The 15357-nt window shown below is 40.0% G+C and overlaps 1 protein-coding gene across 5 annotated transcripts in view; it reads left to right on the plus strand.

Moving 5' to 3' along the window:
* The window catches only part of DCLK1 (doublecortin like kinase 1), a 356767-nt gene that overhangs the window by 265383 nt on the left and 76027 nt on the right, over window positions 1–15357 (plus strand). For 3 of the 5 annotated variants that reach the window (XM_086329367.1, XM_086329368.1, XM_086329369.1), the window contains one exon: window positions 5533–5627. In XM_086329367.1, the coding sequence (XP_086185493.1) occupies window positions 5533–5627 (95 nt within the window). Of the gene's footprint in view, window positions 1–4128; window positions 4581–5532; window positions 5628–9569; window positions 14442–15357 lie in introns of those variants that run through there. The other 2 variants (XM_086329371.1, XM_086329370.1) reach the window with 2 other exon arrangements.

Raw genomic sequence — 15357 nt, forward strand, 5'->3', positions numbered from 1 at the left:
ATTTACAAGCAGATTGTGTTCCAAAAATGTTTGACCGTCAATGACTTGTTTGGCACTTGAACTTCATTTCTCCTGAGAGATGGCAAGACAAGTAGAAGCCATGAGCCCAGTGGCTATAAATAAAGGAGGCAGATTCGTGCCCCAGTGAGAAAGAAGCCTATACATCCTCAGCTCCGCAGACAGAGCGATATGCCTGGACATGTTCTGATGAGCTGGCCACTCATGGGAAGAGTATGCAGCTCTTTGAGTAGGACTGAATGAGACTCATTTCTAGCTCTCCCACCTTCCAGCTGCTTGTCTTTCCACAGGTTACCTCTCTGAACCTCAGTTTCCTCATAGCAAACTGCAAAAATGACACCAATTTGCAATACAAATTTTTTCTTTTTTTCTCTTTTTTATGCCGGCCATGTATATCAAGATACCCTCTTACACTGTTGGTGGGAATGCAAACTAGTACAGCCACTATGGAGAACAGTGTGGAGATTCCTTAAAAAACTGGAAATAGAACTGCCTTATGATCCAGCAATCCCACTGCTGGGCATACACACTGAGGAAACCAGAAGGGAAAGAGACACGTGTATCCCAATGTTCATCGCAGCACTGTTTATAATAGCCAGGACATGGAAGCAACCTAGATGTCCATCAGCAGATGAATGGATAAGAAAGCAGTGGTACATATACACAATGGAGTATTACTCAGCCATTAAAAAAAAAAAAACATTTGAATCAGTTCTAATGAGGTGGATGAAACTGGAGCCTATTATACAGAGTGAAGTAAGCCAGAAGGAAAAACACCAATACAGTATAATAACGCATATATATGGAATTTAGAAAGATGGTAACAATAACCCTGTGTACGAGACAGCAAAAGAGACACTGATGTATTGAACAGTCTTATGGACTCTGGGGGAGAGGGAGAGGGTGGAAAGATTTGGGAGAATGGCATTGAAACATGTAAAATATCATGTATGAAACGAGATGCCAGTCCAGGTTCGATGCACGATACTGGATGCTTGGGGCTAGTGCACTGGGACGACCCAGAGGGATGGTATGGGGAGGGAGGAGGGAGGAGGGTTCAGGATGGGGAACACATGTATACCTGTGGCGGATTCATTTTGATATTTGGCAAAACGAATACAATTATGTAAATTTTAAAAATAAAATAAAATTAAAAAAAAATAAAAAAATAAAACATTATTGAAAAAAAAAAAAAGATACATACAATGATGCTTCAGTTCAATATGTCCAAACTCTCTCTTCTTCTAGCCTTGTTGTTGTTCAGTCTCTAAGTCTTGTCCAGCTCTTTGCAACCCCACGGACTGCAGCACACTGGGCTCTCTTGTCCTTTACTATCTCCCGAAGTTTGCTCAAATTTATGTACATTGAGTCAGTGATGCTGTCTAATCATCTCATCCTCTGCCACTGCCTTCTCCTCCTGCCCTCAATCTTTCCCAGCATCAAGGTCTTTTCCAGTGAGTCAGCTCTTCGCATCAGGTGGCCAAATATTGGAGCTTCAGATTCAGCATCAGTCCTTCCAGTGAATATTCAGGGCTGATTTCCTTTAGGATTGACTGGTTTGATCTTCTTGCTGTCCAAGGGACTCTCAAGAGTCTTCTCCAGCACCACAGTTCAAAAACATCAATTCTTTGGCACTCAGCTTCTTTCTGGTCCAGCTCTCACATCTGTACATGACTACTGGAAAAACCAATAGCTTTGATTAATATGGGCCTTTGTCAGCAAAGTGGTGTCTCTGCTTTTTAATATGCTGGCTAGGTTTGTCATAGCTTTTCTTTCAAGGAGTGTCTTTTAATTTCATGGCTACAGTCACTGTCGGCAGTGATTTGGGAGCCCAAGAAAATAAAATCTGTCACTGCTTCCACTTGTTTCCCTTCTGTTTGCCATGAAGTGATGGATCAGATGCCATGATCTTAGTTTTTTTTAATGTTGAGTCTTAAGTCTCTTCCCTGGTGGCTCAGACAATAAAAAATCTGTCTGCAGACTGGAGACCTGGGTTTGTTGCCTGGGTTGGGAAGATCCCCTGGAAATGTGAATGGCTACCCACTCCAGGAGACTTGCCTTGGAGAATTCCATGGACAGAGGAGCCTGGCGGGCTAAGTCCATGGGGTCGCAAAGAGTTGGGCATGACTGAGGGACTTGCACTTTAATCCTCTAGCCTTAATCCTTTTTACCAACTGATTACCATGTCCTGTTGTTTTTACTTTTTAAATCTCTCTGAAATGTTTCTTTTTCCCTCCACCTCCAGTGCACTACCCAAGATAAAGCCACCCCATCTCTTTGACCACAAGACCCTTAAATGTGCCTCAGTCTCTCCCACTTGGACATTTGACTAAGGGATGTCCTGTTCTTGTTACTGTTCCCCTCTCATCCATTCTTGACAGCTTAAGAGCTCTTCGGAGCTTATTAAAATGCAGATCTGATCCCCTGGGTTCCAGCTTAAAATCATTCAATAGCTTTTCATGGTGCTTTGGATAAAAACCAGACTCCTTAACTTGAATTTCAAAACCCTGCATTATGTGACCCCTGCCACCTCCTCCATCCGCATTCATAAGGTCCTTCCTTCCGGACTCCACTTGCTGCTGTGCTCACCTGTTGAGGCCCCTTCAAAGTGCCATGCTTGCTCCCTCCTCCATGTCCAGCCGTGAAACAGGTGGTCCTCTTGCCTTGGAGCAAGGCTTACCTTACTTACCTGGCCAACTGCTACTAACACTTAGGATATGACTTCACTACCTGCTACCCTCTCTGTATAGGTTGTAGGCTAGTCTTGACCCCATGGGTGACTGGGGGTCAAGAGCAACCCCCAGTGCTCCCCCTCTCAGAATACTTTGTTGTGATTTCGCGTTGAGTTGTGTAGTTTTCCTTCAGGTTAGAAGGCTGGTGTTGTAGGGGAAGGTGGGGGTAAAGAGTACACAGATTTCAGTTCCACCCTGTATTCACTGGTCAAGTTATCATCTTTATGCCTCCGCATCTGTAAAGTAACGCTGCTTGCCTCACAGAGTTACCCTGAGAGTTCAGTGAGATAATACTGTGTGTGTGTGTGTATGTGTGTGCACGCGCGCAAATAGACAATAGGTGCATGCATGCTCAGTTGCTCAGTGGTGTCCAGCTCTTTGTGACCCCATGGACTATAGCCCAGTGGGCTCCTCTGTCCATGAGATTTCCCAGGCAAGAATACTGGAGTGGGTTGCTGTGCCCTCCTCCAGGGGATCATCCCGACCCACAGATGGATGCCATCCTACATTGGCAGGTGGATTCTTTACCACTGAGCCACCTGGGAAGCCCCATATATACATATATGTGTGTATATATAAAAGGTTTAAGTGTATTAACTAGTCCATGGAAAATAAGTCTTCGATAAGCTGAGATGCATGAATAGTGAGTACTTAGTAGATGCACATTTTTGTTGTTTTGTTTTGCTGTTTTAAGCTGACTATTCCTAAGACAGTTCTACTGGGCATGCACTTTATCGTTTTTTGTTTTTTTTTTTTAATGTTCCACTGGCTGAGATTAGAGTCCCAAAAGTAAAAAATGTGAGTACTGTGTTTGCTTTCCCATTTGCTCATTTTTTTCCGAGTCTGAGTAGGGGTGATGTAAAGATGTACAGTGATGTAGAATGTGGGCAAAGATGATATTTCCAGAGCCTGTTTTCCAGTCAACCCTAGGGGATCTCCTGCCTTATTAGCTGTAGATTCTGCCTCTGCCCACAGTTCCTGAGTCCTTGCCTGTTTCAGACCCCTTCCTGTTAGAGTCACTGGCTGGGCAGGGCCGTGCCAGGAGGCCTAGGCAGCAGGCTCATTCAACAAAGACAGGACCAGAGAAGGCACACAGATCAAAGCATTCTCAGGGCTTCCTACTTCAATCTGTAAAAAAAAAAAAAAAGTGTGTGGTTGGGTGTGTTTTAAATGGAGTCACCAAATAAATTTCAAAGGCAAAACACAAATTAGTACAGCATGAGTTCTGTGACATTTGTTAAAGGTCTTTGGAGAAGATGACAAAACAAGGAACTTCCCACACGCATGGGCCTGAGCTTTGGTGCAAACATCGCGTGTGAAAAATCAATAAACATGCACCTCGCCACTGAATTTTCTGAGGGTGGACTTATTACCCCTTGTTCCCGGAGAGTCACCAGGCTTCGGAAGAGGTCTTGTCATTGTGATTTTCATATGAGTCACTGGGGGCTCTTGCCCCCAGAGGCACTTGGTTATGATTCAGCGTGGAGCACCCTGAAAGGACTCAGCTTCCGGGAGTCCGTGGTGCGGTGGGGGTTGTGGTGGTTCCGCGTTGGCATGAGGCTTAATTGACACCTTTGATGTAGCCTAAGACAGAACCCGCACCTCCCACTGCTGCCTGGAAGACGTCAGCCTTACGCAGGAAAGGCATCTGCTGATGAATCCTGCCTCTCATTCAGCCTGCTCTGGGAGCAGCCTTAGCCATCCTTAACTAATCCAGCCGCTTCCCTCCTCCTCCCTCCGCGGTGCTGGGTTTAGTGCTGAGAAGGGATCTCGCTCTTGCTCTTGTCAGGTTAGCCACTGAGACTGTGTCCATGTTAGAACTCATAGAAGGTAAGTTAAATGCATGATCGCTCTCTCCCTCATGGAAAAATGTTGATGTTGCACCCTGGAGAATGTGTGCCTCTCCCTGCTAACCCGACTTCCTGGGCTGTGGATGTAAAACATGTAACAAAAGAAAAGTTGACATTTTTATAGGCGGAATAGTGGCGACTCGATACATCTTTGTAGAGTCATGTCTTTTAAGTGTTTTGTCAGTTTAGAGGGACTGCTACAAAGAGAAAAGGATGACTTACTTGAGTTCTGTGACTTTGACTCAGTCTAGGGATAATGTGTAGCAGTCTTGAGAGACAGGTTGATTCTGGTGATTTAAACCTGTTTAAAAGGAAAAAAAAAAAAAAAACCAGTTTTCTCTTCAACAGCAGGACAAACTAACTGTGAGGAGTTTCTGAGTGTCTGTGCCAATTACTTCGTCCTGCTGGAGTCAGGTCCTTCCCAGTTAGGCTGGGGTGTACAGGGCACAAGTGGATGCAGGAACTTAACTTGAATTGAGTTCTTAACTCTTAAAAAGACAGCAGTCTGCTTTCACAGGTCACTGGGAATATTGCTTATGAGCTGTGCTAATACTTACTTCCACTGGCTTGTACTAGGAAGCTAAACTATTAAGCATGAATTCCATTGAAAAATGTCTCAGAACCACATGCCTAAGATCTCTGTGGACACAGTTAAAAGCATCATTAATAAATCATCAGAAAAGTTGTGCGAAGTACTTTTTTTTTTTTTTTCTATGTAACCTGCTGCTATATTTAACACAGGATTCACAAAACAAGTGAATTTCTGAAGAAAGTTTCTCCCTGAAGCTAGTGTTCAGGACCGTAGATAAAAAGGTGTCTGGAATTTTAGCAAATGCCCCTTTTTAATTGTTTGTTGCTCTGTGAAGCTGATTCGTCAGGAGAATTATTTAATAAGCCATTTTTTTTCTGTCTGTGATTCTCTGTGCTTCCAGTTAATGGAACCCCGGGTAGTCAGCTCTCTACTCCGCGCTCGGGCAAGTCTCCCAGCCCGTCACCCACCAGCCCCGGAAGCCTGCGGAAGCAGAGGGTAAGAGAATAAGCAAGCTCCTCGTTTAAGACCTGTCCGCGTCTTGGTGCAGATGGCACAGTGCCAGCAAATAGCCCTCTCGAGTTAGGGCTGCTTGTCTCTAAGGAAGAACCAGGTGAGGGCAGGAGGTGACCGACAGTGGGTTGCTGGTTTTGGCTCTGGTTTCTCTTAGCTAGGACTTGGGACCTTAAGTTTCCCAGTAAAAATTGTCCTGATCTTCATTCCAAGAACAGACAGTTGCTGCTTCACTTTTAAACACCTTTCTCTTTTTGTCGGGAACACACAAAGATTTTAATGGCACTGGTTTGTAAACTTCCTGGGCTGTAAGGATTTTCACTGGAGGCCTGATCGCTGGTCACCAGCCTTCCTTAAGAAGGGAAAGTGCCTGGTTTGAAGGGTAGGCGGGCCCTGGCGGGACTTGCTTTATGGCAGAGGATGGTGATCCAGAGCCACTGAGGGTCTGTGCTGCACAGATGCGTACGTGTGACCTGTGTTTTTGTGAATGAAACCCACACTGAGCACCTTCTCTTTCATCACGACCTGCATGTTTCTTGTAGCTTCTTGTGTAATAATGGAGATGTTGATTGAGTTTGGAGATCAGAGTCAAAAGCTACTGGAAATGGTGTTAGTTTCCCCATTGCTAAGGGAGAGGCTGGGGGTTAGCTCTTCTTTCTGGATGGGAGAGCTGCTGTTTGGATCCGCTCACAACCTGATTTAATTTTCCAGTAGGATCAAGGCAAGAATAAAAGTAGTGGGATGCGGAGGAGGCAGATGGTACAGTGGAGGCAACAGGGGGCCTTTCAGTGTCCTGATTTCACAGGCGAGTGGGGAGGGATGTGTGCTCATAGGAGCTCTGAGGATGCTGTTCCCTGAACATTTTAATAAGTGAGTGCTCCTTGACAAGTTTTGAACTCAAACCTGGATTCTTGAATTTGGTCTCTTGTCCTGTGTGCTTTAAAATGAGACTTCTACGTTGCATACATTTACACTGCCTCCGAGAGGGAAGCACCCCTTTGCAAGCCTCCTGCCAAGGTTGTGTTCACACACCCTCTAAAGTGGTGGGCAGGGGACCTGAGTCAACCCCTAATCTGTTTGGAGCCTGGCCCGCCAACATAGCAGGTTGTATCATCCTGCTCCGCTGGCCCTCTTAATGTCAGGTCTGCCTTGTTTAGATGATGCAGTGAGGCCTGGAGCTGGGCACCAGTTCCTCTACTAAATGGCTGTGTTATCGTAGGTAAGTCTGTGGTCCTCTTCAGGCCCCAGTCAAAAAAACAAAACAAAAGACTCTTTCCAGATAGAAAACGTTATCATTACTCCAATTCCATCTGAGTGCAATACCTCTGCTTTCTTCTTGGTCACAGAATTTGGCATTTTAAAGTATAGAGATCATTAGTGACCTACTAGAAGAAGAAAGGTCCAGATTCACTTAATCTCCCAGATGTCTGTGGTTGAGTGGAGGAAGGGGTAATGAGTGGTTCTTTTCTCATAAATGTTCCCCAGCAAGGCCCCCGTCCATAGGGGCAAGCCATTAGAAATAGGATAGGGACTTACTTTCCTGGTGGCCCAGTGGTTAAGACTCCATGCACCCAATGCAGAGAGCACGGGTTCAATGCCTGGCTGGGGAACTAAGATCCTGTATGCCCCACAGCAAGGCCAAAAAATAAAATAAAAGTAAACTTCTAATTTAAAAAACAATAGGTCAGATGGGGCCCTCTCGCATAGAACAGTCTCTCTTTTGAAGTGTATACTCTGGAGAGTATACCTGGCATTGAAATCTCTCGTCATCCTCTGGACTAATTACATTAGATTCGGGATTCAGCTCGTACTTAGCTGTCGAGGTTAGATTAGAGTGTTTGAGACTCCCTGCCAGCAACCTGAGCGTCTCTCCTGCTGGCTATATGGAGGAGACTTCCATCTTGGGGACATAAAACGCTTGGCACAGTTGTCCATTTGTTGGCAAATGAGGTTAGAATGTGCTGCTTCTTCCCTCTGTATTCCCTACTTCACTACAACTGTGTCCAACTGAGGCAGAAAATTTCCATCCAGCTCCGAGCAGCTGTGTGGCCGGTGGCTTATGTAATTAACACTGCCAGCGCTTGGAAAGTGATTATAAGGGATGGTCCTCTTAGAGAGTCTTCATTTTGTCGTTTAAGCTACCAATGCCAGCCCTGTACTTGAGAGGGAAAAAACAATCCCATTTGTTTTAAGGAGACAAAGGTTTATCATCATCTGAAAACAGTTATTAATCACATGTTGTGAGCAGAGCACGAGATAGTTTAGAGATGGTTTAGTTTCCAGGCTTTTGAATTTAGGCCATAAATGAACATCCTCCATCCATGTACCATGTCAACGAGTAGAAACATTCCCAGCTGCTTTAGTGAGAGGCGCTTTCATCTTGGTGTGGAGGCAACTACATCAAATAATCCCTCCCAGTTAAAATGAGCCTAGAATATCCCTAAAAACCAATCCTGTTTCAAATTTGGTTAATATTCTTCTCAAATGGTTGGCTGTACTCCTATGCAGGAAATACTGAAATAAGTGAAAGATGGCAAGTGCTAAAAGAAGACACTTCAAAGAATAAATATAACTCTTTTTATTGCAAATTGGAAAACAGTAGCTACTTCTATTTTTCCTTCTGTGTTGCCTAGCAACATGGCCAGGAGAATGAGTTGGCTGCTTCTCTCGCCAACACACACACTCACACACACACTCTCACACACTCACACACACACTCTCACACACTCACACACACATTCTCACACACTCACACTTCCTACCTCATTTTGAAACACAGGAATGTAAGTTGCTTTTTTTTTAAGGATTGTTGAGACATTGACTGCTTTTTCACAAATTAAAAAAACCTATATTTTTATTTATATCATTTACGATGGTTTAATCAGCTTTTTTTCCTTCCCTTAAAATTACATTTTGTTACCTCCTTCCATATTTTAGAATAGTCCTATACAATAGGAATCTGCACGCCAGATACTTTTCTTGATGAAAACCCCGATGGCAGTGTACCGAGTAACTGTCCTATTTTTCCTAAACACTGTCATTTAAATTTGCTGTCTAGAAGTGTTTGGTCACAGAAGCAGATCCTGGAGGATCTCTTCTATCCATGAACTTTCTGGGGTCTCATTCCTTAATACATCAGGAAGAAACGTGTTACATTGCGTAGGTCGAATGAAGCTCCCCATTATACTCCCACATGGCTGACTTTTGTAGATTATCTGATCAGTCAGATGATGTGAGGAGTGGGTGGTTCAAATTAGAAAGGAAGCCAGGATTCTAGACACTCTCTGCAGATATGAGCTGGTTGCCTGGCGACCAAACAGAAGGATCTTGTAGCAGAAGGAGGCGGAGGGAAGAAGAGGGGAGGTGACGGGTGAGCTTTTGGGTAACCAGGAAGAACTTTGGGAAGGGAGCGAGGAGGTCAAGTTCGCATTCTTTCTGTCTTCCAAACATATTGTTTTGAAAACGCAGTGTTTATTGGGTGTATGCAGCACACAAATGCAACCTTTGGGTTGCTGCTATGGGACCGGAATTTGCTGAGTGCCCGCTGGGGCTCCTAATCAATTATTGTGTGAGGTAAGCATGTTCCTCTTCTTCCCAGAATGGGATGGAAGTGTTTGAGGAAGAATTGCCTTGACACATAGTAGCAGGGTGGCACTGACAGGCCTCGGGCTGTAGAACTCAACTGCGCACAAAGGAAAGCAAAAGCTCATGAGCAGCTCAAGCCAAGAAGGCAAAATAGCATCCTTTGCATCTGTTTAGATGGCTTCTCAGCTGTGATCTTTCCTCTTATCCAAATGTGGTGACTTTAGAAGGTCTAATGACGTTAGAAACCAAGGATGCCCATTCGGTGTTGCTCCACTCCTGAGAGAGCCACAGGGCACCTAAGAAACCCAAGTAAACAAATCTGTACCGCCCTTCGTCTTACAGGACCTGTATCGCCCCCTCTCTTCGGATGATTTGGATTCAGTAGGAGACTCAGTGTAAAAGAGACAATGGAGCAGTGTATATGGTTTGTGGTTGGGTGAAGGTTTCACGTTTCCTAAGCAAAAGTCTAACAGCGAAATACACAAAAGAGTTTTGCATACCTTGAAATGATAAACCCCAAATCATATAAAAGGAAATATCCAGGCATTTCATATTAATCCTTGAAGGAGATTATTTTTTTTTTCCTATTGAGGAGATTTGATTAATTTGATTGAGGAGACTGAACACAAATGGGCTCAATTGGTGAGGCTTTTGTGCCAGACCTGGCTCTAGATGAATTTCATATATGGGCCCGATCTTAGTGTCAGAACAAACTAATGGTGTAGCAAGACAGAGTCATAATTTCTTTAGATGGGGTTTTCTTTTTAATCAGAAGTAGACATGTAGATACAATTTTTCTGTACCTTTCTGTGCAAATTTTCTGGCCAAGCAGGTTAAAATGGCACTAAGCAGACATTTTCTCCTAAAGTTATATAGTCTTCATAAAATTTGGATTGCTGATTTTTAAAGTACTTTTATTGCAAATTAATACAAGTATTCGATTAGAGTTCTTTTTCTTCCTAGACAATATTCAGAGCTACTTATCATACTCCTCATATGTGGATTAACATATGAGGAGAAACTGTCATGTGAAATATACAACTCGTGAAGACTTACATTAAGCATTAGGAACTTTATTTTTGTTGTTAAAAGTAAATTTTACTCTTTATACTTATCTTTCATTGAAAACAGCATAAGCATAGATTAAACATGAAGAACTTGTTTAATGGCATTACTATAAAATATATAATTCCTCCTTACAATCATGTATGCAATTTTTCAAATGTATAAAGGCTGAAGTTATGAAATTTTTTTTTTTAAACATACAGACCTAAAAAAAATGTGTCTGGACTTCTTCCAAAAAACCAATTTGAAAAGCAAAAATTCTCTTAAACAGTACTATATAAATCAGGTCCCAAATAGCCAAATCTCTATTTGGATACATTCTGGATCTTACTGGTATTTTGGAAATTTTCATATGCAAAACTCCTTCGTGTTAAACTAAGTCTATGATTATAACCCATTGTTAAGCATTAACCTACTAATTCTGCTTTCCTAGTCCTCTATTTAAAAATTATAGTCAGCTTTGCTTAAACATAAAACATTTATTTTTAAAGCTGAATGTTAAGAATGAATTTAATGTGTATGGTCTGTTGTAGTTAAGCCATGCCCTAGTGATCATTTAGTTTTACTAGTTCAGACACTAACGATTTAAGACTTGTGTAGCATGGTTTTGCTATTTCACAGGCTTGAAATATCTCAGTAGGTGATAAATTCACAATGAATGATGCCATTTGGAGGTTTGTACTTGTTTTTTTCCCCAAAAAATTTTACTTGAAAATTGAATTTAAAAACAAAATGTTTGATTCAAGATGGAGAGAAATTCAGTTGTCATATAATGTTTTAAATGTTATCAATTTATCTCCTTGATAAATTGCTCAACTATCAAATTTTACCATCTGGTTTATAGTTACATATGCTACTATCTCACTTTCCAAGTGAATAAAATATTCCAACCATAAGAAGAAGAATATTTTTTAAAAAGTCCAGGCAACCTAACAGCATTTGAAAATTTAGCCTTGTAATAATTAGTGCCTTATTATCCTGTCTGTTGGAGAGAAAGACACTTCTCTGGCAGGTTATTTGAGAACCGCAAGCCGAACCATTCCATCTTGAAAGAACAGTTCATAATAATACCTGTTCCAGACTTCAGGTTTTAAAACTGTTTCCAATAGAAATTGTGAACAGAGACTCCTGCTGAGATCAAAAGACTGCTTTGTTTTAGCTGAAACAGTAAACATCTGTGAGGTTGCCTGTGCTGGTGTCTGTTCTAGTTATGTCTTCGTAAAATGCATTACTTAATACAGTTGAGTCCATAAAAGATTAGTATGTATTTGACTGAACTGTCAAAAATGCAAAGAAAGCAATGGAACAGTTACCTTAAATCTGGTGGGGGTCAGATAGTCCAGAACAAAAATAAATTCTAGTAATTTTAACTTCCCTGAACTGTCAATCTTTTGGACAGCTACTGCTTAGAGAGGTCCAATAAACGCTATTTGTTCTGGGTAAGTGGCAGATATCGCCAACTGATATGAAGCCCAGGGCTTTGTTTAGACACGGCAAAAAGGAACTGGACTTGTGCTAATTGCCGATAGATATCATGGCCAACTTTCCATTCAAGCGGTTCTGAGGGAAATGCTATTCCACAGCATTTAATCTTTTGAACATATGACTTTTATTAAAGGACTGTTCAGAGGCAATATATATCATTTACTTTTTGAAACTAAAATCCCTCAGAGATTGAAACAGCACACCATTTATAGACTTTGAGATCTCTTTCTGTGCAGAGCATAATTCCATTATACTAAAACAGAAATATATATGAAAAAATCCTTAGCATCAAACTAGATGTTTTCAGTTTTTTTGGTGGAACTGAATTGATGATTTATAGGCACTTAAGATTTACTTACTTACAGAATTCTTTTTAGAATATTAGACACTGAATTTTTAAATTGTTCTCCTGGGCAGAAGAGACCTCCAGGAAAAGCAATGCATTTTTGTCCTTATGGTAAACCTGAAATGTTCTGTGAAGACACTGCGCTCTAGGTAACAGTTTGATACTTTTTTTCATTTGCACTTATTTTTTTTCCTTTAGTCATCATAGAGAACAATGTAATAAATATACTCCTGCTTTTAGCATTTAGAAAGGCAAATCCTAATCATTTATCAAGTATAAACTTCATTGTGAACTCAAAAGACTGGTTCTGAAAGCCACATGGTTTATTTCTTCTTTGTCTTGCTTAATTAGGTGGGGGTGGGATGGGGCAGAAATTTCCATGTCTTCATACTGTCGTAGACTTTTAAGAAGTTTCAGGTCCACCCATTTACACACACCCCTGTGTTCTTAAATTGGCTCATCTAAATATTTTAAAAAATCAAGTATCTTCTAAAAATATTTTGAACCAGCATTCAATTGCCATGTGGGTTCCCTGTGTTAACCAGCAGAGGTTTTGGTTACATCCAATGTAAATCTATACATGATTTTTTTTTTCATTTAAAAACAATGAAATCTAAAAACCACATTTCTTAAAACAAATTAATATATAGAATAATATCCTTGAAAAATAATTCCATACATTTTAGCTATTGAACTACCAAATTTTTCATATGTGGCATGTATCTACCCAGGTGTGTAGGCATTCATATAAATTTGCAAGGGTCAGTGTGTAAATGGGTGTGCTTATGTAAGTATTGTGTATATTTATAGACCATGAATAGTAAAGTATGGTATTTGTGACACAGCCTTGTAAGTTACTGGCTCTTGTGGAATTGTATGTAAAACCTTTGTGTCATAAATCATTACACATGACATATTAATTGGGGCATGTTTAAGTTCAAAGGTAGTTTGCTAAACTAGCATGGCAAAATGGTTCCAAATAATAGACAGATGTACTGATTTAAACAATTTGGAAACCAGATAAACAAACAAAAAATTTCAAATTCAGACAAATTCAGTGTTTTATTAACTATTAAATATAAGCATTCATTAATGCTTATATTGTTGTGACTTGATAGTCAACTATTAAAGTGATTATATACTATCACTGATGTTTCTCTAATGTGTATGATTTGTGGCAATTGTCAATCAATATTCATTAAAAAAGCTGATTTATAGGGTTGTGAGTAGCTGAGTATTGTACTGAAACATGAACAGAAGAAAATCCAAACTATATTTGATTTGAACTAAGTTTTATAACAAAGCCAGATAACCTATAAGGCAGGTCTGTATGTTCTTTCAAACATGATTCAAAACTGTTGATGTATTTTCAGTAGTAACCTTACTATACTTGCCATGTGTGTATATATCTATATAAATATATGCACACTTGAAACTGTTAACTGAGTGAATACACTATATATGCATACATTGTCTATTTATGCATATTTGCATTAGCCTGATTAGCATCTCTAATTGTGCATGTCAGTAACAACAGTATCCCACAGAGGTGTAGTGTGAAAATTAGAGATATATTGAATTCAATATACCAGTTGCCTGATGCAGTTTGTTATACTGTCAGCTGAAAAATACTTGTAATTTTGTACCTGTAACGCATGTGGAAAAGATAGGAAATCTGAGGCCCTAGCTATAATTTTTCAGGGTGCATGATATATAGTGTCTTTAAAATGTGGTTCGTTTTAGTAAAGATGATGGATAAATTCCAAGATAGTATAAATGATGCATGTAATACATGGGTGTTTATATTATATATGGCCACAAAATGGTTTTGAAGCTAGGGTAGAAGGTATCTGAAAGGTCATAGACAAAGAACTATGAAATTTAATTTTCTTGTGATTTTTCTTTGAGTTTATATTCATCAACAAGCAAGGAATCAAGTTTATTCTCAGAACATTTAACTTCAAAATATACTATGAATGTTGCAAATTTGGATAAAATTTTTATAAAGAGGTTGATATATTTCCTGCTTACATTTTGAGTTGCCTGGATATGTATTCTCTTAAAAAAGAGCATTTGGTGTTAAAATGTTTTAAACAGCAACAGGTTTTAAAACTTCGTCCGTTGAGGCCATCAGCAGGGTTTTATAGAGTGAAATGCTGAAAGGTTTCATTGAGCTCCCCGGTTTTGAAAGCTCCATCACTGTGCTGTGGTTTCATTGTACAATGTTGTACTTCGTGTTTCACACTGGACCATGTTATTCCTCTCAATGTTGTTAACGCTTACCCTTAGAATAACTGCATAATAAACAGGAAAAACTGCCTGTGTTGTTCAGTGACTTTCTTTCAGAAAACTTGGTAAGTAGACACTGAAAATGAAATGACTGTGTGGAGTAAGGTTTACCTTCATTATCGTATTTATGGTGTTTGGTGACGTGATTAGCATCGGTAGGTGAGACTTAAGAGACTGCAGAGTGAGAGCGCGTGACATCCAAAGTATCAGATACGGACAGTTAACAGTGAAATAAGACTATCTGGCAAAGAACTCTGGTTTACTTGGGTTTAGTAAAATCATTCCTTTCCTCTCAGGTTTGCCTTAAGAGTGAATGTATCAAACAAATTGGCAACTGTTTCTCTTGAAAAAAAAAAGAAATTTTAAATATACTTTCTCCTAGGCATGAAGGCATTTTTCCCAAGGTTGCCTAATTTGCAGGGGGAAGAATGTGTATGTGTATATAGGTACATGTGTGTGTGAAAGTTATTTTAAAAGCACCAAATGAGATTATGTATTTATTATAAATAAATATATAATGTTTTATTATATGTTTATATAATATAAAAATCAAATAACTATAATAAATATATAATAAAATACTTGATTGCCCAACTTTAATATAGAATTAAAACCAATAATCTATTTCATTCATAATATGATATTCTAGTTGGAAAAAATTATTTACATTAAAATTATTATAGAAGTCTGAAATTCTATATAAGTTTTAAATCTAACACACTTTTACTAGGTTCATTTTAACTTTGAAAGTATAATTTGCTTTAATTGGTTCTCTTTATTATTTCCATGGACACCAAATATAGTGGATGCTGAAAACAGTAATGGGTACAACTGGAAGGAATGTTTGAAAGTGAAAGTGAAGTCACTCAGTCATGTCCAACTCTTTGTGATCCCATGGACTGTAGGCCACCAGGCTCCTCCGTCCATGGGATTTTCCAGGCAAGA

The sequence above is a fragment of the Bos grunniens genome, chromosome 12 (assembly GCF_055505025.1).
Source record: "Bos grunniens cultivar Pamir isolate PY7600 chromosome 12, Bosgru_T2T1.0, whole genome shotgun sequence".
NCBI classification, from domain to species: Eukaryota; Metazoa; Chordata; class Mammalia; order Artiodactyla; family Bovidae; genus Bos; species Bos grunniens.